Here is a 27,493-nt window from a genome sequence, read left to right as displayed (position 1 = left end):
TACCAGGGAGCCAGGAAGCCCACCTGCCCACCAAACAAGGAACTTGACAAGTTGGGCAGCCAAGCAGGCAGGCCAGGAAACCAGGGAGCTGGGCAGGCTGGCAGGAAACCAGGCAGGCAGGGAAGTTTCAACAAAATCAGCACATTGCAGTGGAATATTTTGGTTACATCAAATTAGAATTTTCCAACAGAAAACTCTTCCACTGGACAATTTTTGACCAGCTGTACCAGGCCATGCAGGCTTTCAGTTTTAATTTATCTTGTGGTCTAGATTCCCATTTCTTTCTTTGGAACTTTCACCTAAGGTCTCTGTGCATGGCATGACTTTAAATCAAATACTTCTGTGTCTGTTTCTAAACCAGGGTTACGGTGGCAAGGAGAAGTCCTTCATTGCAACTCAGGGTCCCATGATTAATACCGTGAATGATTTCTGGCAGATGGTTTGGCAGGAAGACAGCCCTGTCATTGTTATGATCACAAAGCTGAAAGAAAAAAATGAGGTATGATATCAACTGGCTAAATCAAGAAATTACTCCAGTGGTTGTATTGTAAATGAGGCTGGCTATACATCTCACAGTATATAAGGCCCTTTGTAGAAAGAACCTCATAGTAGATATGATACCAGCAGATAACCAGCTCTTAAATGTTATGGTGATGGTCATTATGGAAAAACCTAAGATAGATAATTAGATATAGCATTATATAGCAATCTCAAGAGATGTATAGAGCATATCCCAGCATATTCATGGAGGCTGAGGGGTGGTCATTATGAGAAACACTCCATATATTGTTAGGTAGCATTTGTACATTTGGGATCATTACCTGTTAAATTTTTATTATATATAGAATATTTTCTTCTTTTGGATGCTGTAATGTCCAGGGAAGATTCCACCTCTAAGTTCCAGACCTGCACTTTGGAACAAACAAAGACAACTCCTAAAGAATCCATCCCAGGTTTTACAAAACAACCTAGTTCATGTTGAGAAATACATTTTGGGAGCATTTAGTCAATAGTAGCGTCACATCTAGCCAGTATGAAAATATATAGTTCCTTACATTAACACTGAGAATATGTGACCATTGCTCATTAATTGCTAAGGCCAGATAAGACCTGTTATATTTTCTGTGACTTTTGGATGGACTCCCACCTACCTATTTTATCTTTATTTAATATTTGTACAAATTGATGCCAGGTTCTCCATCATGGTACAAGAACACCAATCAACTGCTTAAGGTACTGCGGGTGAAAATCACCTTTGTGTAGAGGACCAGCACAAAGTATATGCATCACTTAAATTCTATTTAATCCTATTTTAAAGGCTTAAATGAGACATAAGTGGTGCACAGGCCTTCTGTATGGAGTGAATTTCACCCTGAGAGTGTGGGGCCTTTAATTGTGGCTGGTCTCTGGTGGAGGGGATACAGGTGGGAAGAATGCTGATTATACCTTCCCTTCTACATGTACCCCCACAATCTGGCCCTTTTTCTCTCTGAGTTTGGAGTTGAGCATACTATGTTTATAGCATATCAAACAGGAAAGCTACATAACATAGATCTGTGCTGTAAATATCCCACATTTCCACACCAGGCCCCATTTTGATACTGTAGACCAGCCAAACCAATGTCTGGATAACTTTCATTATCAGAATATTTTTGAAAACTCGCCCCAATAACAGAATAACAAATATTCAACTAAGGAAATACTGAATTTTTAAACACTTACTTCTAACACTGTGTGAGAAGAATGACTTGAAAGACATGTCTAATGGTTTCCAACATATCAGGAAACCCTGTGTTTACCTGAATTGCTCAGGCCCGCCACACTAGTGTTTATCAGCATTGTTGTGGACTGACAGTAGTAATTTCCTCCTAATAAAAGAGGATGAGACATCTTTAGTGTTCCCAGGCTACTTGGAGAAGGTCTGTGTTTACATGAACTGTTCTGACATTCTAATGAACAACTCTGGGAAGAAATGTTAAGAACTGCCTGATGATTGTAAACTGAATTGTTCGGGATTTTACTTACTAAAGAGAAGAAAACAATATATTAACTTTTTTTAGTAAAATATTTACTGCCTGCAAAGAAGACAAAATAGCTGCTATCTGGCAAAATAGCATTGTAATTTTTTGCCCCTTTGTTCTCTGAAGCATACCCATCATTTTCAGGGAGGTTTGTTTATAAAACACACAGATGTTCAAAAGCAGCATCCCCCATCTCTTTCAGCCTTCCAATATGCAAATCTTGTATGTAGGCCCCATTCCTCCTGTGCTGAATAACATTATGCTGAACGTGAACATTTCGGCTGTGAAAAGTCAGGGCTCAGAAGCTTTCAGGAGTCTTCATTTCTGCTTGTGGTGGGTGATCCAGGCTATGCATATTACAGCACAAATGTGGGGTTTTATTAAGAACTGCTTGTTCTGTCAATGAAGTATTTTTCCCCACTACATACCATGTTCAGCCAACCCAGGCTTCCTTAGGGCCAGTTTCTGTCAGCCTTATTCATGTGACATCACTCCCTGGGACATCTTGTGGCATAAGGTGCTACTTTACATGAGTAACAGAGGCAGAATCAGGCCCACACTTAACAATATAGAGACAAAATTTCTGCTGTTATCATGCCACCATTGACTTCAGTGCAGTTATTCCAGCAGATAATTTGGCCCATATTACTCTATATGTATTTGTTGCACCTTTTGTGTTTATCATAATTTAAGTTGGTTTTAAGAAGCTGCTTCTATCAGAAATACATATAAAGGTTGTGAGTGAGAGGGTGGGAAAAGGAGGAAAGGTATAGAGCTAGTTTTAAAGCTCTGAGTCTCCCACCATGTATAAGTACTGCAGGAGTGGACTGAAAATAGGGGGAGATTTTCAGAAGTGCCTAAGAGAATTAGGAGCACCAGTCCTATGGAAAGTCAATGGCACTTGTGTTTCTAGAAATCTTAGACACTTTTGAAAATCTCACCTGTAATTATTAACGTGATGACTGCAAGACCCACTCATTCCCAGGCATATGTTTAGAAAGCATTTAATTAGGTGGGCGCCTATAAAGGAAAATTAAAAAGGGGCCAATATGAATGGCAGGGAGCAGATACAATATCACTAGGAAAAGTGATGGGCTCCGTAGCGTTTTATACCTCAATTAAGGACCAGAGAACTCCTCTCTCTTCCTGTATACAAACACAGTAGCCATATCCAATACACTAAGAGTTTTCTCTGCACGGAAATAAGATTATGAAGTTGTTTGAATGACCCAGTGGGTGGTTTTCGAACAGCTTTCAAAAATACTTGTCCTAGTCAAGATGAGTACTATGAAAACTTGTGGTCCAGTTTTCTTGCCATGTGCAATTGTAGGCATCGGGCAATTTCCTTCTTTCATGTTTGTATACCTGTGGAGTTTCTGCAAGATTGTCTGAAGACAATCTCTGTCCCCTCTTGTTTTCTATATCATCCATTTGTTGCAATACATTCCAAAATATGTTCATTTCTCTGTTATCTGACTTTTTGGAAGTGCCTGAACCATTTGATCCTAGCTCTGTTTTCAGGTCTTTTTTGTTACCGCCATGACAAGGAGTATTTTCAAAACTGACATGGAGACTGTTAAAATTAAGCTATTGTATTTTACTAAATGTAGATGAGATATTAACCGAGGATTGTTTTAATTAACAATCCAATTGCATTGTCCACACAGTGCAAGCTGCCAATTACTGTGCTGGTAAAGAGTCAAGAAAAACACTTATAAGGAGTTCCTGAAGTCTTTGGAGAGTAGCACACAGTATTCTCGTTTATCAAGAAGGTTCAGAAGCTGACTGCGCCATTGTTGATAGTCAGGGTGCAACTGCATATTTAGACTTTTTGTTTCCCATATTAACAATGAAAACTAAACTCCCAGGGAGGGGCATGCCTTTCAGATTGCATAGTTGATAGTGGCCATGTGTCACATGGTTTGGCTGCTGAACTTTTGAACGTTTTTTTCTTATAAATTTATTAGGGTGTTTTCTTGCCATTCTTGGCATCTTCAGAGAGACAGAGTATTTAAGAGGTATGGTAGCTCTGCAAGTCTTACAGTGCAACTGATGATTCTTCTTTGAATGAAACCAGTCAAATTACTCAGTGCAATTTCAGTTACAAAAAGTGTGCTTTCCACACATCTCACATTATTAAGGTAATGAGCATTTCTTTTTAGAAGAACGTTTATGCTCCAGAGTGTTTCCATTCAGCTCAATGACCTATTGAGTTATAAGGTACACCAGAAATTTAAAGATCTTACCTGATGGTCAAGTCTTGCATTTCACTGCAATGTTTAAATTGAACTATACTGATTTTTTTCCAGTTTTAGCAGTATATACTACAGATTGTGTTTCATGGTAATGAAGGATATTAAAGCAATGATTTTGTTTTGCTGTGCAATGAGGGCTGTTAAGTAGCAGCTATCTGAATATACATTGTTCTTTGAATCAGGAGTTGCTGGTGACAGTAGAAAAAGTTCTTCGTGTGGGTTTCTATGGGTGTAGGATAGTTTGTTCTATGGTTCAGGGTTTTTTCTGTGTATTGGATACTAAAATGTTTTTTGTAAATTTCATGTGATCTGTATTTGAAATGAATAGTAGCTATGCTGCAGGTAAACATGGTATTCCACTGGAGAGTTTGAATTGTTAGTACTATCTGTTTCTGCATCTGCCTTTGAACAGATGCTTGGCAAGTCTTTCTGGAAGAGAATATCACTTTACTAGTTCAATAAGAATGCTGTATATTTATAGGTTTACTCAAGCATTTTAGGCAAGAGAATAACCTTTTTATCTTCATTGCAGCTCAGAAATTGAATAGATGCTTCTTTCTTAGGCTTCAGTTTATCAAAGTGCTTAAGCATGGATTTAAGTCTGTGTTTAGGTGCTTTGGTGCATCAGGGCCCAGGGATACAATTCTTATGTGGGAGTGGGAGAAATTCTGAGTCCTTTACTCAGTTTCAGTCCTCACACAGGCAAAAGTTCCATTTAGGACTTTTGCCTGAAGAGAAACCAAGTAATGGCTTCAGGATTTCACTCTGTACACTTATAAAAATGTACCTGCAAAAATCCAACTTGGATTTTGAATTTATCTTTTGTGTAAAATATTTTTCTTCAGTCAAACTTAGTTGAATTTTTAAGCATAAAATACTATTCCAAGTGTTCAGTATAATGGATTAAGATTTTAAAGGCTAGTTTTCAAAAATAGCCTCTGATTTTGGATACTTCTGTTTTTGAATGCCCAACTTGAGACAGATTGGGCCTGATTTACGCAAATGCTTCAACTGGATTTGTGGCTGCTCGGCATATTCTAAAACTTAGACCCTAAAACATTCATCAGGATGCCTGCAACCTGTTACTCATGAATGTTTCTGACTTTCACAATATGTGAATATCACCTTGATTGCTTCAATATGTGCTTTTCAGACAGATACTGTTCTGATAAGAATCTGATATCAGTATCATCAAGTCATAGGTGGCATATAATGGAGGACAGAGGATGCTAAGCCTCCCCAAACCTCATGCTGCTGGGGGTAGGAGGGGGCGAGGCATGGCAGATTTGGGGCCCCCTGAAAAATCTCCCCCGCCATGTCCCCCAGGCTGGAGGAGCTCTCACTCACCACCACCGCTCTGGAGCTGCAGCAGGGGGCACAGAGATTTTCCGGTCTCAGGGCAGCGGGGGAGGAGGAGCAGCGAGTGGGGGGCAGGCGGAGCTTCGGGGGGAAAGATGTGGAGTGGGGGGCGGAACGGGGCCGGGGCCATGTGTGGAATAGGGTGGGGCCATAGGGGAAGGGGTGGAATGGGGTAGGGCCATGGGCAAGGCTGTGGGCAGAAGGGGTGGAATGGGGGAGGGGATCAGGGCTCCAGCCAGGGCCTAGAACTCTGCCCCAGTCCCAGCCAAGGCTGAGCGCTCGACCCTGGCTGGGGCCAAGCTCTCAGCTCCGCTACCCCCCGTGACCCCAATCAAGCTCTCAGGCCTCCCCCCACCCCGGGGCCATGGCAGGGAGAGGGGCCAAGCTCTCAGCCCCATGCCCTGGTCAGGGCCATGTGGTGGGGGGCTGAGAGCAGCATGTGAGGGTGGGGCCTCGGCTGGAAGAGGCGGGCAGGGGGCTAGCCTCCCCAAGGGGAAGCTTCACCTGCCCATGCATCAAGTAATTCGTTTCCAGATTCACACTGATATTTCCTTTTCAGAAATGTGTGCTCTATTGGCCAGAAAAAAGAGGGATCTATGGGAAAGTTGAAGTCCTCGTTAACGATGTGCAAGAGTGTGAGAACTACACTGTCCGCAACCTTACATTAAAGGTAATGATCTATGGCTGTTAGGGAAATGTTCCAATATGTATAATACTTCACTGTTGAATATTCAATGAAATTGAAAGGCAATACATTTAAAACTGAAAAGGGGCACGGTTTTCCACTATTCATAACTAACCTATGGAACTCACTGCCACAAGGTATAATTGAGATCTAGGGCCTGAAGCATTTATACTAAGGCCATTTTACATCACTCTGGCAGTGTAAAGGGGCCTTAAAGTTACACCCAGTCAAGTTACACTCACTTTAAGGCCCCTTTACACTGTCAGAGCAATTAGGGTTGTCACCTTTCTAATTGCTGGTATCCAGACCCTTGAGGACTCACCCCTTCTCTGCCTCTTCCCTTGAGGCCCTGCCCCTTCCCCGCCACTTCACTCGAGGCCCCACCCCTGCCCCACCTCTTCCCCAAGACCCCACCCCCAATACTCACTCCTCTTCCCCCCTCTTCCTGTCGCTAGCTGGATCGTCTCCACCTCCCTTCCCCCACCCCCAACTGGGTCCCTCTGCTTGGGGCTGGGACCGGAGCTACTTCAGCCTGACAAGGAGCCTGCCTGCAGGCAGGAGGCGGCCCTGGCTGAGTAGGGGCTGGCACCCCTGCCCTGCAGTAAGTGGACTTTTGGTGTCCAATCAATACATCTGACTGGACACTGCCAGGTCCCCTTTTTGACCGGACTTTCCAGTCGAAAACTGGGCACCTGGCAACCCTAAGAGCAATGTAAAGGGAATTTAGTTTAAATGAGAGTCGGGAGCCCAGGATTTAACAGGATTCAGAGAAGGATTAGATATTTATATGGATGATGAGAACACCCAGAGTTCATTAGATAAGATAAAAATATAAGCGATATAATCTTGATGCTTCAGGGCATAAGGCAAACAGTACCTGTCTGGAGTTAGGAAGAAACTCCTCCTATAAGCAAGTTATTCCATAATTGTCCACAATAAGGTTCCTTCATCTGCTTCTGAAGCATCTGGTAGTAGCCACTTTTAGGAACAGAATGCTGGACAAGATGGGCTACTAGTCTAATCCAATAAGGTAGTTCCTATGTTCGTATGTCTAGGGTATTGTAATTCTAATGTAAGATCTGCTTGGTACTTATGATAAGGTCTTTTAGCAGATAGTGGACAAATTAAACAATGTCAAGAATATGAATACAATTTAAAGGCCAAATTCTCTGGCCTTACTCCACTCCCATTGCTGCACTCCTCCTTCTATGCCAGCCCCTCTGTTCACATCCCACTGCGCAGAGAGCAGAGAGAAGGTCTGGCCAGAGTGCATTACACTCTGGCAATCCCCAGCTGATAAGGATTTATGGTGACCCTAACCATCTGGTGTAAATAGGAGCAGAAAAGAGTTTCTTGTTTCACCATATCAAGGTATACAATTTATCAGCAGTTGGATTCCCCAAATAATCACTGGTATTTGGTTTGATAATGTATGTAAATGGGCCAAATTCTGCCTTCATACATGCGTGTGTCTAAAGTTTAATATATTAAGAGAAATAAAATTAATTGCAAAATTGTTCTTCATAAGTGTATAAGTGATATCTTTACATTATTTCCAGCAAGGGAGTCAGTCCCAAAATGTGAAACACTATTGGTACACATCCTGGCCAGACCACAAAACCCCAGATAGTGCTCAGCCTCTTTTGCAGCTTATGCTGGATGTGGAAGAGGACAGGATGGCATCAGCTGGCAGAGGGCCTGTAATTGTGCACTGCAGGTAATCTACTACAGTTTTCTTAAAAGAATTACTGCAAAACTCAATGGCTTGGAATTCTTATAGTAGGGCTACAGACATAGGTGCTGGAACTAGGGGAGCATTGGGTGCTGCTGTGCCCCCTGGCTTGTAGTAGTAATAATAACCCAAATACATGGTTTCCACCTTCAGCACCCCCACTATAAAAATGGCTCCAGCACCGCTGACTACAGAAAAGGCCCTCAGATCACAAGGCCCTTTCCTCTTCAAATAGGGTCGTTCTGGAAGTGGTTAAGAGAAAGTTCCACAATGCTTTTACTAAATTCTGGTTGAACTGTTAGTTTGCATTGATTATGGTTTTTTAGAAATTTAGCCATATTTTGGTAGTGAATAGTTCCTAGACCAATCCTGATTTCTGCTAATGAATTAGGTAAGGGTTTGAAAGACAGTTGTGAGGAATAGTTTTCAGTCTGTGTTCCATATTGTACACTGTTCACTTTAGCTATTTGTTGTCCATTATTCATGTTGTATGATTAGTCACATGTTCTGCCCCATAATTGGATGCCTGAAACTTTTTTAAAGGGAGAATAATGAATCACAAACTTGAGGTAAAATTTTTCAGATGAATACACATTAGTACTAAAATTCATGATCATTCCGGGGTTTGTGAACATTTTCACAGCTGCTTGGCAGTTGGCTGAATACTCACAAACCATAAATAGTGTTACCCCACAAATCATAGTGAACCAAATGCTGCCCATTTTGTTCATCAGAATTCAGTCAGTTCTGTTAATCATCTATCATTTTACTCTGTGTACTGTAGTGAACTAAATTGAACATCATGAAATAGTAGTAGACGATTTCAAATTTGTTATATTACTTGAAAAAGGTGTTAGGAGATGAAGCAACCTCGAAAAAAAATATCTCCTTGCTTGTTTTCTCTTATAATCATGGTGATATAAAGCATTTTTTGCTAGACATAGGTCAAAACCAGAACTTTTCTTCTCAAACTACCTCTACTAGCTCAACATTTCTGGGTTTGGATAAATGGGATCCAGAGATTTGAACAACCCCTCATTATGCCAAACCAAATCCAAGGAGATTTTCCAAAACCATAACCACCCCAATTTTGCCCATCTCTCTTTACTATTTTGTTTTGTTTTCTTAAGCAATCCACAAATCTATGTATGAACGTCTAGGTTCCCATATATGCAGTAATGCTTTTTCATGAGGAGGGGCACAATGGAATTTGGTGTCATTCGGAGGTAAATAACATGGTGGGGGGGTCTGAAATCACAGTGTCCCTAATAAAATGAACATGATGCTGTAGTGACAGTGTCATACTCCCTCTTCTAGCAACATACTTTCCCACATTTTAATCTTCTGATTTATGGGCTAGAGGTATCCAGATCTCACAAAACTTTCAAATTTGGGGCTGTTTGCCTGGGATACATATGTGCAGCTCTCATTTATTTCAAGTGGCAACACTGCATGCTCACCTGAGGACAAAACATGACCCTCAACCTGGCACAGAAAGGCTATAAAAATCTTCTTAGGTTTTTAAATTATTATCAAAATTGCAAAAAAAAATACATTTGAAAAGTAAAATGGAAAAAAATAACATACAAATGCTGGCTGCTGTCCCATGTGCTTCAATAGCATGTCCACTCAGGGCATTATGTGTAAGAAAGAATATAATTCATCTCACCTTCCAGCAGCAGAGTTATTTCTGTAGTGTTAAGAGGAGAAAAAGGAATACACATTTATTTTTGTCATTTAAATCATCAGATGTGACTCTGAATACACAGAGAGAGCCGATCCACTAAATAAGAAAGTTTGTTTTATACAACCAGTTTTCAGACTAGTATTGCACTTTAAAGATACAGAAGTTTCCTCTGTCATTTGAAGTGCCCATCCAAATCTTATACTAGTCTATGGGTATGTCTACACTACGAAATTAGGTCGAATTTATAGAAGCCGGTTTTATAGATATCGGTTTTATACAGTCGATTGTGTGTGTCCCCACATGCTCTAAGTGCATGAAGCCGGCGGACCGCGTCCACAGTACCGAGGCGAGCATCGACTTCCGGAGCGTTGCACTGTGGGTAGCTATCCCACAGTTCCCGCAGTCTCCGCCGCCCATTGGAATTCTGGGTTGAGATCCCAATGCCCGATGATGCAAAACAGTGTCGTGGGGGGTTCTGGGTACATGCCGTGAGGCCCCTCCCCCTCCGTCAGAGCAACGGCAGACAATCGATTCGCGTCTTTTTACCTGGATTAGCTGTGCAGACAACATACCACGGCAAGCATGGAGCCCGCTCAACTCACCTCAGCTCACCATCACCATATGTCATCTGGGTGCCAGCAGACGTGGGGCTGCATTGCTACACAGTAGCAGCCCCTTGCCTTTTGGCAGTAGATGGTGTACTAAGATTGATATCCGTCATCGTCGTATTCCAGTTCAATCAGAGGCACCTGGGCAGACATGCTTTGTCTCCTGGAGACTCAGTCCTGCCGGCAGTCCTATTGAACCGTCTTAACGATGATGGCTAGCAATCGTAGTACAGTATCTTCTGCCAAGTTTCTCCAGAAGATGCCAAGGGCTATCAGTCATGCTGCACCGTCTGCTGCCAGCTTAAGATGTAAAAAATAGATGTATTCATTTGCTTCCCCCTCCCTCTGTGAAATCAACGGCCTGCTAAACCCAGGGTTTTGAGTTCAATCTTTGGGGGGGGCCATTCTGTGTGACAGTTGTTTGTGTTTCTCCCTGATGCACAGCCACCTTTGTTGATTTTAATTCCCTGTACCTGTACGCAATGTCGTCAGTCGCCCCTCCCTCCCTCCGTCAGTTTCGTGCCTTTTTTCAGCCCAGACGCCATAGCACTGGGATCATGGAGCCCGCTCAGATCACCGCGGCAATTATGAGCACTATGAACACCACGCGCATTGTCCTGGAGTATATGCAGAGCCAGGACATGCCAAAGCAAAACCAGGACCAGCCAAGGAGGCGATTGCAGCGCGGCGACGAGAGTGATGAGGAAATTGACATGGACATAAACCTCTCACAAAGTACGGGCCCCAGCAATGTGCAAATTATGGTGTTACTGGGGCAGCTTCATGCTGTGGAACGCCGATTCTGGGCCCGGGAAACAAGCACAGACTGGTGGGACCGCATCGTGTTGCAGGTCTGGGACGATTCCCAGTGGCTGCGAAACTTTCGCATGCGTAAGGGCACTTTCATGGAACTTTGTGACTTGCTTTCCCCTGCCCTGAAGCACCAGAATACCAGGATGAGAGCAGCCCTCACAGTTGAGAAGCGAGTGGCAATAGCCCTGTGGAAGCTTGCAACGCCAGACAGCTCCCGGTTAGTCGGGAATCAATTTGGAGTGGGCAAATCTACTGTGGGGCTGCTGTGATCCAAGTTGCCAGGGCAATCAAAGACCTGCTGATATCAAGGGTAGTGACTCTGGGAAACGTGCAGGCCATAGTGGATGGCTTTGCTGCAATGGGATTCCCAAACTGTGGTGGGGTGATAGACGGAATCCATATCCCTATCTTGGCACCAGAGCACCAAGCCACCAAGTACATAAACCGCAAGGGGTACTTTTCAATGCTGCTGCAAGCCCTGGTGGATCACAAGGGACGTTTCACCAACATCAACATGGGATGGCTGGGAAAGGTACATGATGCTCGCATCTTCAGGCACTCTGGTCTCTTTCGAAAGCTGGAGGAAGGGACTTTCTTCCTGGACCAGAAAATAACCGTTGGGGATGTTGAAATGCCTATCATGATCCTTGGGGACCCAGCCTACCCCTTAATGCCATGGCTCATGAAGCTGTACACAGGCAGCCTGGACAGTAGTCAGGACATGTTCAACTACAGGCTGAGCAAGTGCCGAATGGTGGTGGAATGTGCATTTGGACTTTTAAAAGCGCGCTGGCGCAGCTTACTGACTCGCTCAGACCTCAGCGAAAAGAATATCCCCATTGTTATTGCTGCTTGCTGTGCGCTCCACAATATCTGTGAGAGTAAGGGGGACACATTTATGGTGGGGTGGGAGGTTGAGGCAAATCGCCTGGCCGCTGATTACGCGCAGCCAGACACCAGGGCGGTTAGAAGAGTACAGCAGGGCAAGGTGCGCATCAGAGAAGCTTTGAAAATGAGTTGTGACTGGCCAGGCTACGGTGTGAAACTTCTGTTTGTTTCTCCTTGATGAACCCTCCGCCCCCCTCACCTGGTTCACTCTACTTCCCTGTAAACCAACCACCCCACCCTCCCCTCCCCCCTTCGAGCACCGCTTGCAGAGGCAATAAAGGCATTGTTACTTCACATTCATGCATTCTTTATTAATTTATCACACAACTAGGGGGATAATTGCCAAGGTAGCCCAAGAGGGGTGGGGGAGGAGGGAAGGAAAAGGACACACTGCAGTTTAAAACTTGAAAACTTTAACACGTATTGAAGGCCAGCCTTCCGATGCTCAGGCAATCATCTGGGGTGGAATGACTGGGTGCCTGGAGGCCCCCCCCACTGTGTTCTTGGGCGTCTGGGTGAGGAGGCAATGGGACTTGGGGAGGAGGGCTGTTGGTCACACAGGGGCTGCAACGGCGATCTCTGCTCCTGCTGCCTTTCCTGCAGCTCAACCATACGCTGGAGCATATCAGTTTGATGCTCCAGCAGACGGAGCATTGACTCTTGCCTTCTGTCTGCAAGCTGACGCCACCTATCATCTTCAGCCCACCACTTGCTCTTTCATCCCGCGATTCAGCCCGCCACCTCTCCTCTCGTTCATATTGTGCTTTTCTGTAGTCTGACATTGACTGCCTCCACGCATTCTGCTGTGCTCTTTCAGCGTGGGAGGACATCTGGAGCTCTGTGAACATATCATCCCGAGTCCGCCATTTTCTCCTTCTAATCTTTGCTAGCCTCTGCGAAGGAGAAACATTTGCAGCTGGTGGAGGAGAAGGGAGAGGTGGTTAAAAAAGACACATTTTAGAGAACAATGGGTACACTCTTTCACGTTAAATTTTGCTGTTCACATTACACAGCACATGTGCTTTCGTTACAAGGTCGCATTTTCCCTCTTATATTGAGGGCCTGCCGGTTTGGTGTGAGAGATCACTCACGCCGTGCCAGGCAACAGAATTTGGCTTGCAGGCAGCCATGGTAAGCCACAGTCTTTTGGCTTTTTTAACCCTCATAACATGTGGGAATGGCTTCAAACAGTAGCGCCCTCATTTCCCATACCAAGGACCCGTTGGGTTGGCCATTTAAAATGGGTTTGCAATGTAAAAGGAGGGGCTGGGGTTTCCGGGTTAACATGCAGCACAAACCCAGCTACCCCCCCCCCCACACACACACACACACCCAATTCTCTGGGATGATCCCTTCACCCCACCCCCCACCACGTGGCTAACAGCAGGGAACATTTCTATTCAGCCGAGCAGGAACGGGCACCTCTGAATGCCCCCTTAATAAAATCACCCCATTTCAACCAGGTGACTGTGAATGATATCACTCTCCTGAGGATAACAAAGAGAGATAAGGAATGGATGTTGTCTGCATGCCAGCAAACACCAGGACCATACACTGCCATACTTTGTTATGCAATGATTCCAGACTACATGCTACTGGCCTGGCGTGGTAAAGTGTCCTACCATGGCGGACGGGATAAGGCAGCCCTCCCCAGAAACCTTTTGCAAAGGCTTTGGGAGTACATGAAGGAGAGCTTTCTGGAGATGTCCCTGGAGGATTTCCGCTCCATCCCCATACACGTTACAGACTTTTCCAGTAGCTGTACTGGCTGCAATTGCCAGGGCAAATTAATCATTAATCATTAAACACGCTTGCTTTTAAACCATGTGTAATATTTACAAAGGTACACTCACCAGAGGTCCCCTGTGTGCCCTCAGGGTCTGGGAGCATGCCTTGGGTGAGTTCGGGGGTTACTGGTTCCAGGTCCAGGGTGATAAACATACCCTGGCTGTTGGGGAAACCGGTTTCTCCGCTTCCTTGCTGTGAGCTATCTTCATTGTCTTCATCATCATCATCATCTTCCGCGTACCCCGAACCCGCTTCCCTGTTGTGTGTTTCTCCATTGACAGAGTCAAAGTACACGGTTGGGGTAGTGGTGGCTGCACCCTCTAGCATGGCATGCAGCTCCGCGTAGAAGCAGCATGTTTGCAGCTCTGCCCCAGACCTTCCGTTTGCCTCTCTGGCTTTGTGGTAGGCTTGCCTTAGCTCCTTAATTTTCACACGGCACTGCTGTGCGTCCCTGTTATGGCCTCTGTCCTTCATGGCCTTTGAGACCTTTTCTAATATTTTGCCATTTCGTTTACTGCTACGGAGTTCAGCTAGCACTGATTCGTCTCCCCATATGGCGAGCAGATCCCGTACCTCCCGTTCTGTCCATGCTGGAGCTCTTTTGCGATCCTGGGACTCCATCATGGTTACCTGTGCTGATGAGCTCTGCATGGTCACCTGTGCTCTCCACGCTGGGCAAACAGGAAATGAAATTCAAAAGTTCGCGAGGCTTTTCCTGTCTACCTGGTCAGTGCATCTGAGTTGAGAGTGCTGTCCAGAGCGGTCACAATGAAGCACTGTGGGATAGCTCCCGGAGGCCAATAACGTCGAATTCCATCCACACTACCCCAAATCCGACCCGCAAAGGCCAATTTTAGCACTAATCCCCTCGTCGGAGGTGGAGTAAAGAAACTGGTTTAAAGGGCCCTTTAAGTCGAAAGAAAGGGCTTCGTCGTGTGGACATGTCCAGGCTTAATTCGATTTAACCCTGCTAAAGTCGACCTAAACTCGTAGTGTAGACCAGGGTTATGACTCACCCACCATCTTTTGTATGTGTAGCCTAGTACATCCAAATAAACTAGTGTGTTTTGGCCTCTAGGCGGTCTTGGACCCAATGTATATTTGAATGAACAGACTTCAAATACAAGTAAGAGATTTATTTTATTGACCAAATAAAGAAAAAATAGAGGCATAGGGCTAGATTCTTAGTGGGCATAAATTGATTTAGCTCCATTTAAGTCAATTAAACTATGCTGATTTATGCCAATTGAGAATCTGGCCCATAATGTGCAATACACAAATTACACAAAAGATATCCTCTTTCCCCCAGAAGAAGCAACAAATTAATATATAAGGTGCAGGAACTGCCCGGGTAATAAAACTACCTCTACCCATGCTGATGAACCTGATGCTGACATTTTGGGTGCCGAAAAATGCTGTATTCACTCCCTTTGCAGCCAATGTAGAAGCCCCCAGCCCCGGTGCCTCCCCTTCCACAGGAGCTGAAGGCCTCAGCCCCGGCACCTCCCACCCCGTGGGGCTGGAGTCCCTGAGACTCCCTCCCTGCAGCTGAAGCCTAGAGCCCTAAATGTGGGGAGTATGGGGAGCTCTGGGAAATAGTCTCTGAGAATTTAAGCCTTGACATAATTATTCCCAAAAAGCAATAAACACTACTCTACTATTAGAGCCAAAACAAACAAACAATACAGCAATACAGAACATCATAATATACTGCCACAGGGGTGCAGTGATAGGTGTCTTAAAAATACCTATATAAGTAGATCACAAAATTGCCCTGATATATTGTGAGAGGGATATAGGGTAAGTAACAGATTCTCTGTACCTTGAAGTGTTTAAGTCAAGATTTGAGAATGTCAGTGACTCAGACAGAGGTTACAGGGTCTATTACAGGAGTGGGTGGGTGAGGTTCTGTGACCTGACATATGCAGGAGGTCAGACTACATGATTTTGATGGTCCCTTCTGGCCTTAAAGTCTAGGAGTGTCAGATTTAGCTTGCATAGTCTGCAGTAAAGTCAGGTAAAAAGATAGGACCTACATTTGCCTCATGATGGGGAGATGGGAACTTGCCTTTGTCAAATACACTGAAGAATTTATCCAAGAACAGTTAATCCGTGGGAAAATATAAATCCTGTAATGCTACCAGGGTCTTAGAGATAGGGGAATCTGCTGTGAAAGTGCTGAACTATTGGTAGTTTTAACTTATGCACCTCATTTTTAAAGGATTTCACAATATTTTGAAAAGGAGAATGTGTGTGCAGTAACTTGGTTGTTTAGGCTAGTTCCTATGCCTTCCCCTGTGTATAAAATATCTCTATCCCATTTTTGACACATTTGCCCAGATGGTATCGGCATTCAAGGATATAGGTTGTTAGCTATGGATCTCAGACTCACCCCAGGAAATCATCATTTCTGACTACCAGTTTTGCTTCTCACTATCCCCTCACTTTTTGGCTTAGCATCCTTATATGTTTAATATTGCTGACTCCTGGGGTTCCTGAGTCTCAAATACACTCCCATCTTTAATTCCATAGCTAAGAGTCTGAGACTGGGTTCCTCTGCACTGCATAAATATAATCCTAACAACACTCATACTGAAACCTTTCATCCAAGACACTCAGAACACTTTACAGACACTAATGGAATTAAGACTCACAGCACTCCTCTGAGGTACATAGCTGGTATTATACCCATTAAACAGATGGATAAAATGAGGCAGACAATCATTTAACTACTTAGTGCCTCACTTTATCCATCTCTCCTCCACACTCCCCCCAGACAGAAAACAAGGAGAGGAACATGGCAAGTTGCAGCACTCACTCCCTCTTCCCGCTGCAGAATTGCAGAGCACCACAGGAGGCTGATAGAGGGTGGCAGCATGGTTACTGCTCTTGCATACAGCCATGGCTAGTGTGGAGAGAACTGTGGCTAGGGTGACCAGATGTCCCGATTTTATAGGGACAGTCCCGATTTTGGGGTCTTTTTCTTATATAGGCTCCTATTACCCCCCACCCCCATCCCGATTTTTCACACTTGCTGTCTGGTCACCCTAACGTGGCAGAATCTCTCCAACTGAGCAAGATCCATGGAGAGGGGGCTTGGAATACAGATCCTCTGCTGCCTTTGGGGGGCAGATTCCTCTGGTCACTCCACATCTCCACTTGAACTGGAGCAGAGAATACTCAGACTCCTCAGGTCCATTGGAGCTGTAGAGGTTTTGCATTACATTGACCCTCCAGGCACTTTTGTGCAGAGTGAAAACATATGGGCCTCACAAACTAACCCACAACTATTTATCTGCTACAGTTCTGTGAGCATTCATTTTCTAGCAGAAAAGATGAGTTAGTCATGCACCTAACCACTGATGAGTCTCTCTTCTGCATGTTGAGTATTTTCAGGTCCATATATCCAACATCAGAACAACTTCTTTGAAGGATGCAGGTTGGTATCTGTCAGCTCTGTTCACCTTTGTTTTAATTTTACTTTCAGTGCTGGTATAGGAAGAACTGGATGTTTTATTGCTACTGCCATTGGTTGTCACCAGTTGAAGGAAGAAGGCGTTGTAGATGCATTAAGCATTGTCTGCCAGCTACGAGTTGATAGGTGAGTTGCAGTGGAACTGTAAGTCAGATAAAGAACACAATGTGGCATTTTCAATCCTGGTTTGCCACATTCCGATCTGATAGATGTGTTAACCTCAGAGAACAGAAATACTTTGCCTCCTTGTAGGATATGTCCTACATCATACACTCTGTCTAAAAAACAGTCACAGTTGGGTAAGAAATATACAAATGTCAGGACTTTCAAGGATTCACCATTCTTAAAGGTGAATTAAAGTGTTTAAATTGCTAAATTATTAACATAACACATGGGACAATTTAAAAATTAAGGAAAACTATGTTGGAGATTTTCAGAAGCACACAGAGTTGCCTAATTCTCCTCCTACCGATGCCAAAGTGAGTTTTTCTATGAACTTCAATGAGAGCACAGTTAGATCAACACAGAATGCTTCTGAAAATCCCACCCTACATTTTAAACCAGAATATTTTGAAAAATTCTTTCCTTTTTTACTTTTCTGTCAGGACCTGAATTTGGGGCTCTGTGTTTCTCTTGCAAGAGTTTCCTACATCACTAACATCAAGAGTGTTAAACTATGTTAGGTGCTAATCTGTGTTAGGTGCTAATGATAAAGACCACAGCTGCTTTAGGTATTAGTTCCAAGAGTTGATTACAGTACTATCAAAAAAAACAACGAGGAGTCCTTTTGGCACCTTAGAGACTAACACATTTATTTGGGCATAAGCTTTTGTGGGCTAAAACCCGATGCATCTGATGAAGTGGGTTTTAGCCCATGAAAGCTTATGCCCAAATACATTTGTTAGTCTCTAAGGTGCCACAAGGACTCCTCATACAGACTAATAGGGCTACCACCCTGAAACCTGTCTTGGTACTATGTGTCTTCTCCCTGAATTCAGGTCCTGGCAGAAAAGTAAAAAACAAAATAGCTTTTCAAATATTTTTGTTAAAAATTTGTTTGTAATTTTATGGCAACATTTGTATTGTGTTGATAATTTCAGAATGTTAACAAGTTTTATGGGCAGAGTCTCTCATGTTCTGTGGCTATTTTATGTTTCAGAGTTGGTCTAAAGAGGCCCTTAACTGGCATAATGCTACCCAGAAGATTCCCCCAATGTAGGAGGATCCTCTGGTGGTGGAGAGCCAGGAGCAGCGCTGGTGAGGGGGCGGGGGAGGGCAGACTATAGCCACCCCATAGCAGCCACCTTTCTCCAGCCACCCAGCTCTGGAGGCAGAGCGGAGAGAGTGGTGGCTGCTGGCTGGGCACCCAGCTCTGAAGGTGGCAGTGCCACTGCCAGCAGCAGTGCAGGAGTAAGCCCAGATGGGGAGCTGGGGGGCCCAAGAGCAGCCCCCACCCTGTGTCTCCACCCGCTGGGTCACACTGCCCAGGGCAGGTTGGAAGGTCTTGGACTCCCCACAGCTGCCTGGACTGACCCATTCTGGCATGGGCTTCTGGTCCCAACCCCACAGTCACTGCTCCCCAAGGTCTCTGCCCACCCCGGAGCCAGGTCCCTCCACCCTGATGGCTGTTACCAGCTGCGAGCAGTCGAAGGGCAGTGGGAACTGAGGAGCAGCTGCAGCCCTGGCTGGGTGGGGGAGAGGAGGAGCAGGGGCGGCTCTCGCTTTTTTGCCTCCCCAAGCACGGCAGTCAGGCAGCCTTCGGCGGCATGCCTGCGGGCTGTCCACCGGTCCCGCGGATTCGACGGGATGCCTGCGGGAGGTCTGCCGGTCCCGCCTCCGAATTGTCGCCGAAGCCGCGGGACCGACGGACCTCCCACAGGCATGCCGCCGAAGGCTGCCTGACTGCCACCCTTGGAGCGAACGGCAGGCCGCCCCTCCGCGGCTTGCTGCCCCAGGCACATGCTTGGTACACTGGTGCCTGGAGCCGCCACTGAGGAGGAGGTAGGGCCAGAACTTAGGAGGCACAGGGGGCAGGGCCTTGTGGCAAGGGAGAGTACAGCAAAATATTCTTTTCTATGATATTCCATGTGCATTTTTAAACAAACAGTCTCACTTCTACAGTATTTGTGCCCCCATTCGGTAACTATTCCAGTGGAACAAGCTTTTTTGTTCAAGAATATTGGCCAAAAATATATATATATCTCAAATGTTAAGCTTATATAGTCTCTGAAAACAAATGTTACTGCAGAACACACCAATACTACTGCAGATGTGGAATTTAAAACAACAAATTGTGATTTATTTATTTTTTTTACACCCAAATATGCAATTTGAAAGATACTCAGCTCCTGGGTTAGCTACAGAAATCATCCAATCAGCGAACTTGGAATAATGCCACATAATACATATAACTCCCACACACAGAAACAAAGCAGGAATGGCAAATATTCCCAATGATCTGTTTATAAATGATCTGCATACCAGGAGTTATTTGCTGAAGAAATCTATGGATAGTTTTTCAATAATCAGTAAAGCTGGAATTTCACTAATTGGGTGCAAATAATTCACAAACAGGAAAATGAGTCTCTCGAGCTAGATAATTATACAGATAATGTAGTATCACTGTAGTATCTCAGTGGCTCCCAAGTCAAAAAGAAACAATAGCAATCTTTCTTTCTTCTACTACAGCCTGTCGGAGAAGTAGCTTGATTAGTAGGGCTGTGTTTGTGTGTGGTGTATGTGAGGCATATGGTCATTCTTAGCTCTTGTGGGAGTGAGTTCCATAGTCTAGGGCCAGCTCTTGTGAAAATTCTGTCTGCCACTTTCAAGCCTCCCCCTACTGGAAAGCAGCATCATGAGTCCAGTGGAACGTAGCTGTTGTGGGAGTTCATGGTCACTAAGGAAGAGGTGATCATATAAGTAGCTAGGGTCAATGGAGGGCTTAGAATATCAGCCAAGAGACCTTGAAATGTGCTTTATATTCAGTGGGGAGCCAGTGCAGAGACAGAAGCCCTAGGGTGGTGTATTTCTGGCAGTCTCTGTTACTAAGCAGATGGGCTGCTGCATTTTCTACCAGCTAGAGCTTTTCAGGCTACGTGGCTTCATTACTAGGAATAATGGATAGCAATAATCAAGCTTGGAGGTCACAAATGTGTGGCTCACAGTGGCCAAGCCTGAGCCTGTTTAGCGGGTGAGTCTCCTTGCCAGTTGCAACTGGCTATTTGGCCATCCAATAGCAATGAGGAAACCAGAAGGACTTCAAAGTTGTAAACCAACAAAGATCTAATTAAGAGAAGGTATTTGTTGAATAAATTGTTTTAAAATTTCTTTGCCCATTTCTGCCTATCAGCTGTCTTTTTTCCCCTTTTTCCCTTTTTTGTTTCTTTGTTTGTTCGTTTAGAAAAATCATAGATTATTTTAAAATGAGTTAACCTGATAGTTTCTGTGGCCTAGCAGGCCTTGTATTAAAAGATGCCGGATCCTGCACTCCATGTGATGCAAACCTCTCACTGAAATCAGCTAATTCAATGAAGGGTTGGCAAAAGCAGTTTAAAGTGTATGTCACAATGCATATTCCTTTCCTCCCAGGCCATATCCTCCCTCCCAGACAGACACACACATCAACTCCAAGTAGCTGGCTTGGTGCAAGCGTGGGAAGGGAGGTGAGAGTGTGTCTGTAATGGCCAAGTTTCAGTTGCTTTTTACACCCTGAAGTTGCAATAGCCCCTAATGCTTCTGGGTCCCAACTCTGGGAGGGGCACTGGCCGATGGACCTCAGTGGTGACAGAAAAAGCCTTAGTTTCATTTTCTATCTGAAAGACAACGCTGGTAATGCAGTACAGCCTCAGCTAGTGCTCCACTAGTACAGCACCCCCTTACCACTGTACTCACGTTCAACACTGATATTAGCTTAGGTCCTACTGTGGGACTTCATCTTGAAGTCTTTAAACCATGATTTGAGGACTTCAATGGCTCAGACAGGTTTGATACAGGAGTGGGTGGGTGAGATTCTGTGGCCTGCGTTGTGCAGGAGGTCAGACTAGATGATCATAATGGTCCCTTCTGACCTTAAAGTCTATGATTCTATTATTCTATCCCAATATCTGGCCTGAAAGCAATGCCACCAGCTGAGTTATCACACAGCTGTATTAGGTGTAGGTAACTGATCCAAACGGACTGCACTGAACACTTTTTTATGTTCAAGTTTAAGTAAGTTGCATTGTTGGCGCAGAAATGAGTCACTGCTGTAAAATTTCTTCTGTGTCTGCTGTTTAGACAGGATGCATTGTAGGCGTTAGAAAGAGGAGAGGAAGAGCTGCTCTCTGTACATGTGATCTAAGGGTCACTGTAGGTTACATTTTTCGGATATGAAGAAGAATGAAATCTGTGTACACTATGGTCCAGGTTCTCTTGCCTTACTCATGTTGAGTAGTACCTCATTCGTCCAACAGCCCCAATAAAATCAATAGGATTACTCTGGGAGAACGGAACTCAACATGTATAAAGGATTTCAGAATCTGCCCCAAGTGACTGAGTTTTTTATGACATATCTAATTTTAGTTGTGCTTAAAATACAGTGTATAAAGTGCTTTATATGGAGATTCCCCATAATTGTGTGGGGATTGAAATTTGGATTTTAACAGCTTAGCTGCTGGCTATATGGTTCCCTATAGTTCCTATACCTGTTGTGTCAGAATTGGATATTCATGGTGTAATAACAAGTAGGGCTGTCAAGCTATTAAAAAAATTAATCATTAATTGCATGATTAAAAAAATTAATCATGATTAATTTCATGATTAATCACACTGTTAAATAATAGAATACCAGTTGTTGAAATATTTTTTGGATGTTTTCTACATTTTCAAATATATTGATTTCAATTAAAACACAGAATACAAAGTGTACAGTGCTCACTTTATAGTTATTTTTTATTACAAATATTTACACTGTAGAAAACAAAAGAAATCATATTTTTCAATTCACCTAATACAAGTACTGTAGTGCAATCTCTTTATCATGAAAGTTGAACTTACAAATATAGAATTATGTACAAAAATAACTGCATTCAAAAGCAAAACAATGTAAAACTTTAGAGCCTACAAGTCCACTCAGTCCTACTTCTTGTTCAGCCAATCACTCAGCCAAACAAATTTGGTTACAATTTACAGGAGATAATGCTGCCCACTTCTTGTTTACAATGTCACCTGAAAGTGAGAACAGGTGTTGGCATGGCACTACTGTAGCCGGCGTTGCAAGATATTTACATGCCAGATGCGCTAAAGATACATATGTTCCTTCATGCTTCAACCATTCCAGAGAACATGCGTCCATGCTGATGAGCAGTCCTGCTTGATAACGATCCAAAGCAGTGCGGCCCGATGCATGTTCATTTTTATCATCAGATGCCACCAGCAGAAGGTTGATTTTCTTTTTTGGTGGTTTTGGTTCTGTAGTTTCCGCATACGAGTATTGCTCTTTTAAGACTTCTGAAAGCATGTTCCACACCTCGTCCCTCTCAGATTTTGGAAGGCACTTCAGATTCTTAAATCTTGGGTTGAGTATTGTAGCTATCTTTAGAAATCTCACATTTTTGGAAGGCACTTCAGAGTCTTAAACCTTGGGTTGAGTATTGTAGCTATTATTAGAAATCTCACATTGGTACCTTCTTTGCGTTTTGTCAAATCTGCAGTGAAAGTGTTCTTAAAATGAACAACATGTGCTGGGTCATCATCCAAGACTGCTATAACATGAAACATATGGCAGAATGCAGGTAAAACAGAGAAGGAGACAGACAATTCTCCCACAAGGAGTTCAATCACAAATTATTTAATGCATTATTTTTTTAACCAGTGTTATCAGCATGGAAGCACATCCTCTGGTTCTTAGCAGCAGAGCAGATTGTTTGATTTTTAAGAAATAAGGTTTCATTCTATCGTACTTTCTTTTCAGAGGTGGAATGGTTCAGACCAGTGAACAATATGAATTTGTGCACCATGCACTGAGTTTGTATGAAAGCAGACTTTCTGCAGAAGCTGTCCAGTGAAACCATGAAGGGTGATCAGAATGTCAATCTCTTGAGGTAATTTGTTTTATTACCTACCAGCAACTTCTTCAAGGAGTTTACTGCAGTGGATGCTTTGAAGCCAACTTGTGAAAGGATTGTGGATGGTTTGGCAAAAATATAAAGATTGCCAGACCCTTACTGTATATGAATGTATTGTAAGCTTCCCAAAAATGATTTTTAAAGAAGGTACTGTACTGATGCTACATGTGGATTTCACATATATATAGCTAAAAGGTGGATTTATTTCTGTAATAACAATATCTGCTATACAGAATGTATGTACGGTATGTACTACTACTGCTGCAGTCAGATGGAAACTGGAACTTCTACAGAAGAAATGTTTTTCTAAGTGTATAAATGCTTTAACATTTGCCAACTCTGTCTTGTGAATGGACTGTCAGCTGTTAAACTGTACCTGTTAAGTGCTATTACCTATTATGTGGTGAGCTTATTTCTTGGCCACATAAGACTCTTGCTGCTAATGTTGCAAGTGATCAATTATGGATTTAAGGGGAAGAAACTCCTTTTGTTTTTGAAACTGTTCAAAAACAGTTATATCTTTTATATGGAAATATCTGTTCTTCATACTATTAGCTATTTAATGTGTATTTACAGTAGGTCCTATAAAGCAGTTACAGAGCACAACCTCTGTTATTCAGTGTATATGTATGTATTTACTCTATACTGTTGATTGTACTCTATACTGTTAGAAGCTGCTTCTGCTCCTGACCTGAATCCAGTGTATTTGTAAATTGTATGTCATTTTACTTTTAAAAGAAACTTTGTAGCATATATTAAATGGTAAGGATTTTAAATATTTGTCTGTCTTTTACTAAGAGGGGATTTTTTGAATATGTTGTCTACATGTTGTATCTCTTCTGTTAAGAAATGGATGCCTTTGGAAATATGAACTGTTCTGTAACAGGAACAAAAAACAGTTGTATAAAAAATGCTGCTATGAATGTTTCCTTATATTTCTGCACGGATTTGTTCTTTAAAAGAAATGTGAATCTAGCATAACTACTTACAACACTAGGAGGTCTGCACCTAGGATAAAATCAGTTTTTAATTCAATGATGTTGACTTTGCTTCATATTGACAATAAACTACACTTGATACAAAATAGTTAGTGAATCTGGAGTTTTTTTGCGTACAATAATTAACCATTACTATTATTATAATACCACAATAAGGCAAATGTAGTCCAATCTGCTCTAGTTAATTTCATGCTGTCTTCTGACCATTTGGAGGGTCAAATCATGGAGGCCTTTTATTCAGCTTTTAGTTAAGGCAAATTCTCACTGTATGTAGGCAGAATGGATCAGATGATGTTGAAGCAAAGTCAACATCACTTGATCCCATAATGGGAGTGTACATGAGTAAGGACTTAGTAAAGAACTCAGAGATTTGCACTCCCACCATGTATGGTTTTCAGAACTCATAAAGAGGAGTTGGAAGTTGTATTTAATAATGTGAATTTGCTTGATGGACTCACAACATTTCATTACAGAAACTGTGTATGGTGTTTACTGGATAGCCTGGTATGTGTTTATTCAGTACAATCCAAATCACCTGCAGACGTGTAATGTTTCATGAACAGTCAATTACATTAAATTACAATCCCTTTTCCTTATATTTTTAGTCTAGTACATTGTTCAGATGTCGAAACATCTTTTTGTTTGTGTGTGTGGCTTGGTAGTTTCAAAATCTACCCCTCTTTTGCTTGGATGTTTCCAAAATAAATCAGAGTCAGTAAACTCTGAAGAATCATATGAAAGGACAAAGTGGTATAAAATTCCCCAAAACTATTGAATAGAAGGAAGTGCTCGTCACTGACTTTTCCCCTGTGAAGGCACATTTCCTTCCTAGCCTTCGCTTCACTTATCTGAGGTGGTGATTTTGTGTGTGTGTGTGTGTATGTTTTTTTTTTTTTGTTTTTTTTTTTAAAAGAGAAGCATGGGGAGTTGTTAGATGGAAAATGGATCCTTTATTTCATGTCCTGATTTTCACCTGCCTGGCCTTCAAGATCTCAGGTAAGTGCATCTCCCGGGTTCCCCCCTCCATTCCCGTTCTCATTCTGTCACTAGCCAAGGCTCCCAAGGGTTGCTTGAAACTTATTCAATGCTGTGAAAATAGAACCACTTCTCAGCCTGAGTTTATACAAGATGGATCGCGGGGAGGGCAGGGCCAACAAAGCCAGTACTGTTTAGATTTCTCGCCAAAGGAAAATAAACCCTCTCTCCTTGAATGTTGTATATACATCATTTTTTAAAAAAGATCTCTGACTAGACAATCCAATGGCTGAGTCCTGAGCCAGGTTCCTTTGAGAAGAGATTCAGATTACTTATTAAGGCTTTGTGAAACTTACAAAAGCAGAAGCTTCTTGGGGCACTTAGTTAGAGCACAATCTTATGTCCTGTGCCATAAGAAAGGGGGAATGAAATAACAAAGGAAATGGTATGAATTGTTTTTAAAATGTTTTGTTTATCTAGTGAAGCCTGAAACTTTGACTAAATAACTGACTTTTTAAAAAAAAAAATTAAAGTGATACTGAGATTGATTTTGAACCATCCAATTCTGTTCTCTGAAACAAGGGGGAATTTGGGGTTGAGGAAGTTTGATTTCAGTGAATGATTTTTCTTCTGTTCATTTCAACGTTGGATGTGTACATTTAAGCTGGGATGATAAAAGAATCAATCTGATCTGTAGTGGGATGGTTACAAAATAATGACAAGAGGAGTCAATGTATTTAGGAGTGTAAGCTACACAGAGTTTGTATCAGTCATAAGATAAAACTGTAAAAGATAAATGAAAAGATAAATGATAGCCCTGGAGAGACAAATAAATTTTGGAAAGTCCCCTTTTCTGTCTCCTTCCCCCTCCAAATACTATGATTTCCTTAAATCAATGTGCAGTCAGATACAGTGGATTTAACTTGTGGTGACAGTAAGAAAGGCTAATGGATCTCCGTGTATTTGAAGAGGAGGGAGAGGGTTTTTCAGAAATGAGCTGAAAGTCAATAGCCCCCTCGATATCCTTTTAATTCAAGTTTGATTTCTTTTGTTTTTACGTAGAAGGTCAAGATGAACTTTACCAAAAAGTGTTTGTTGCATTCTTGCCCTTTGCAGTTCCCAGACCAAACAATTGTGATTTTTGTGGCTTTTAAAATCATTTCTGTCGGTTCAGGTCAGAAAAACTGAGATAAACCGAAAGAAAGAGAAAAAAAGAGATTTATTTTTAAGTCATTGGGATTTATTTTTTAAGGGCCAAATATGATTTGTTGTATTTTTATGGGTTTTTCATCTTCCAGAAGGGTTTCTGATTATCCATGTCCAGAAACGGCAATGTCTTGTTGGAGGCAAAACAGCATTTGTGGGCAAGTGCAATCTGACTGATCCAAACCAGCAGTGGAGGTGGACAGAGGATGAGAAGCTGCTCCAGGTTAGATCTGGCCAGTGTTTGGGCATCTCCAAGTCCTCTGCTGCATCATCCCGCAGCATCTTCATAGACTGCCCTCAGGCACCCAGCTGGATCTTCCACAACACGGAAGGGCTCCTCCAGGTGGCAAACAGCTCTCTCTTTCTCACAAAACAAGGCCCGAGGGTAATGATCAAGAAGGGTAGAAAATACCCCCATAGCTGGAAGCAAATAGATGTCGACGACAAGGGAAAAACTGCCTATGAAAATCTGTGCCCACACAAAGGTGAGCTTATCCTTTCAGGCAGTGTCCTGGGAGCTCTGGTAACAATCCTGTCTCTGTTGCACACACTCACATTTTAAGGACTATGACATTACTCGTGGGAGGTTAATTTAAAGGATTGTTCAGAATCCAAAATCAGAATGCCTTAAAAAGACTAGTTTTAAGACAGCCATGATAGCTGCCTTTCTGACAGTCAGTGTTTTTGCTAGTCTGGGTGATATTTTCAGACTGGGTGTTCCCTTTTCTGTTTCATTTTTGGGCCCAAATCTTTATGTACAGGCTTAATCCACCAGACTCTCGTGCTATTTACTTCCCAAAAAAAAGAAGAATATAATTTTTGGTGCTGCTTTCATGTAGTTTATACCAATGTGAAATTATTCAGATCCTCCTCCTGATCCACTTTATCATAGATATGCA

General features: G+C 42.9%; 2 protein-coding genes across 5 annotated transcripts in view; both read left to right on the top strand.

Annotated features, from left to right (window-relative positions):
* The window catches only part of PTPRR (protein tyrosine phosphatase receptor type R), a 214,768-nt gene extending 190,269 nt beyond the window's left edge, over positions 1–24,499 (top strand). For all 4 annotated transcript variants that reach the window (XM_054026423.1, XM_054026441.1, XM_054026449.1 and 1 more), the window contains 5 exons: positions 362–499; positions 6,195–6,305; positions 7,880–8,037; positions 17,324–17,437; positions 23,262–24,499. In XM_054026423.1, coding sequence (XP_053882398.1) covers positions 362–499; positions 6,195–6,305; positions 7,880–8,037; positions 17,324–17,437; positions 23,262–23,355 — 615 coding nt within the window. In that variant the 3' untranslated portion in view covers positions 23,356–24,499. The remainder of the gene's footprint in view (positions 1–361; positions 500–6,194; positions 6,306–7,879; positions 8,038–17,323; positions 17,438–23,261) is intronic.
* An 840-nt stretch (positions 24,500–25,339) lies between these two features.
* PTPRB (protein tyrosine phosphatase receptor type B) overlaps positions 25,340–27,493 on the top strand; it is an 85,433-nt gene continuing 83,279 nt past the window's right edge. Inside the window, exons 1-2 of the mRNA XM_054026402.1 lie at positions 25,340–25,409; positions 26,687–27,079. Of these exons, the coding sequence (XP_053882377.1) occupies positions 25,355–25,409; positions 26,687–27,079 (448 nt within the window). The 5' untranslated portion in view covers positions 25,340–25,354. The remainder of the gene's footprint in view (positions 25,410–26,686; positions 27,080–27,493) is intronic.

This window comes from Malaclemys terrapin, chromosome 1 (assembly GCF_027887155.1).
Source record: "Malaclemys terrapin pileata isolate rMalTer1 chromosome 1, rMalTer1.hap1, whole genome shotgun sequence".
NCBI lineage: Eukaryota > Metazoa > Chordata > Testudines > Emydidae > Malaclemys > Malaclemys terrapin.
This window is presented reverse-complemented; position numbering and strand designations above follow the sequence as displayed.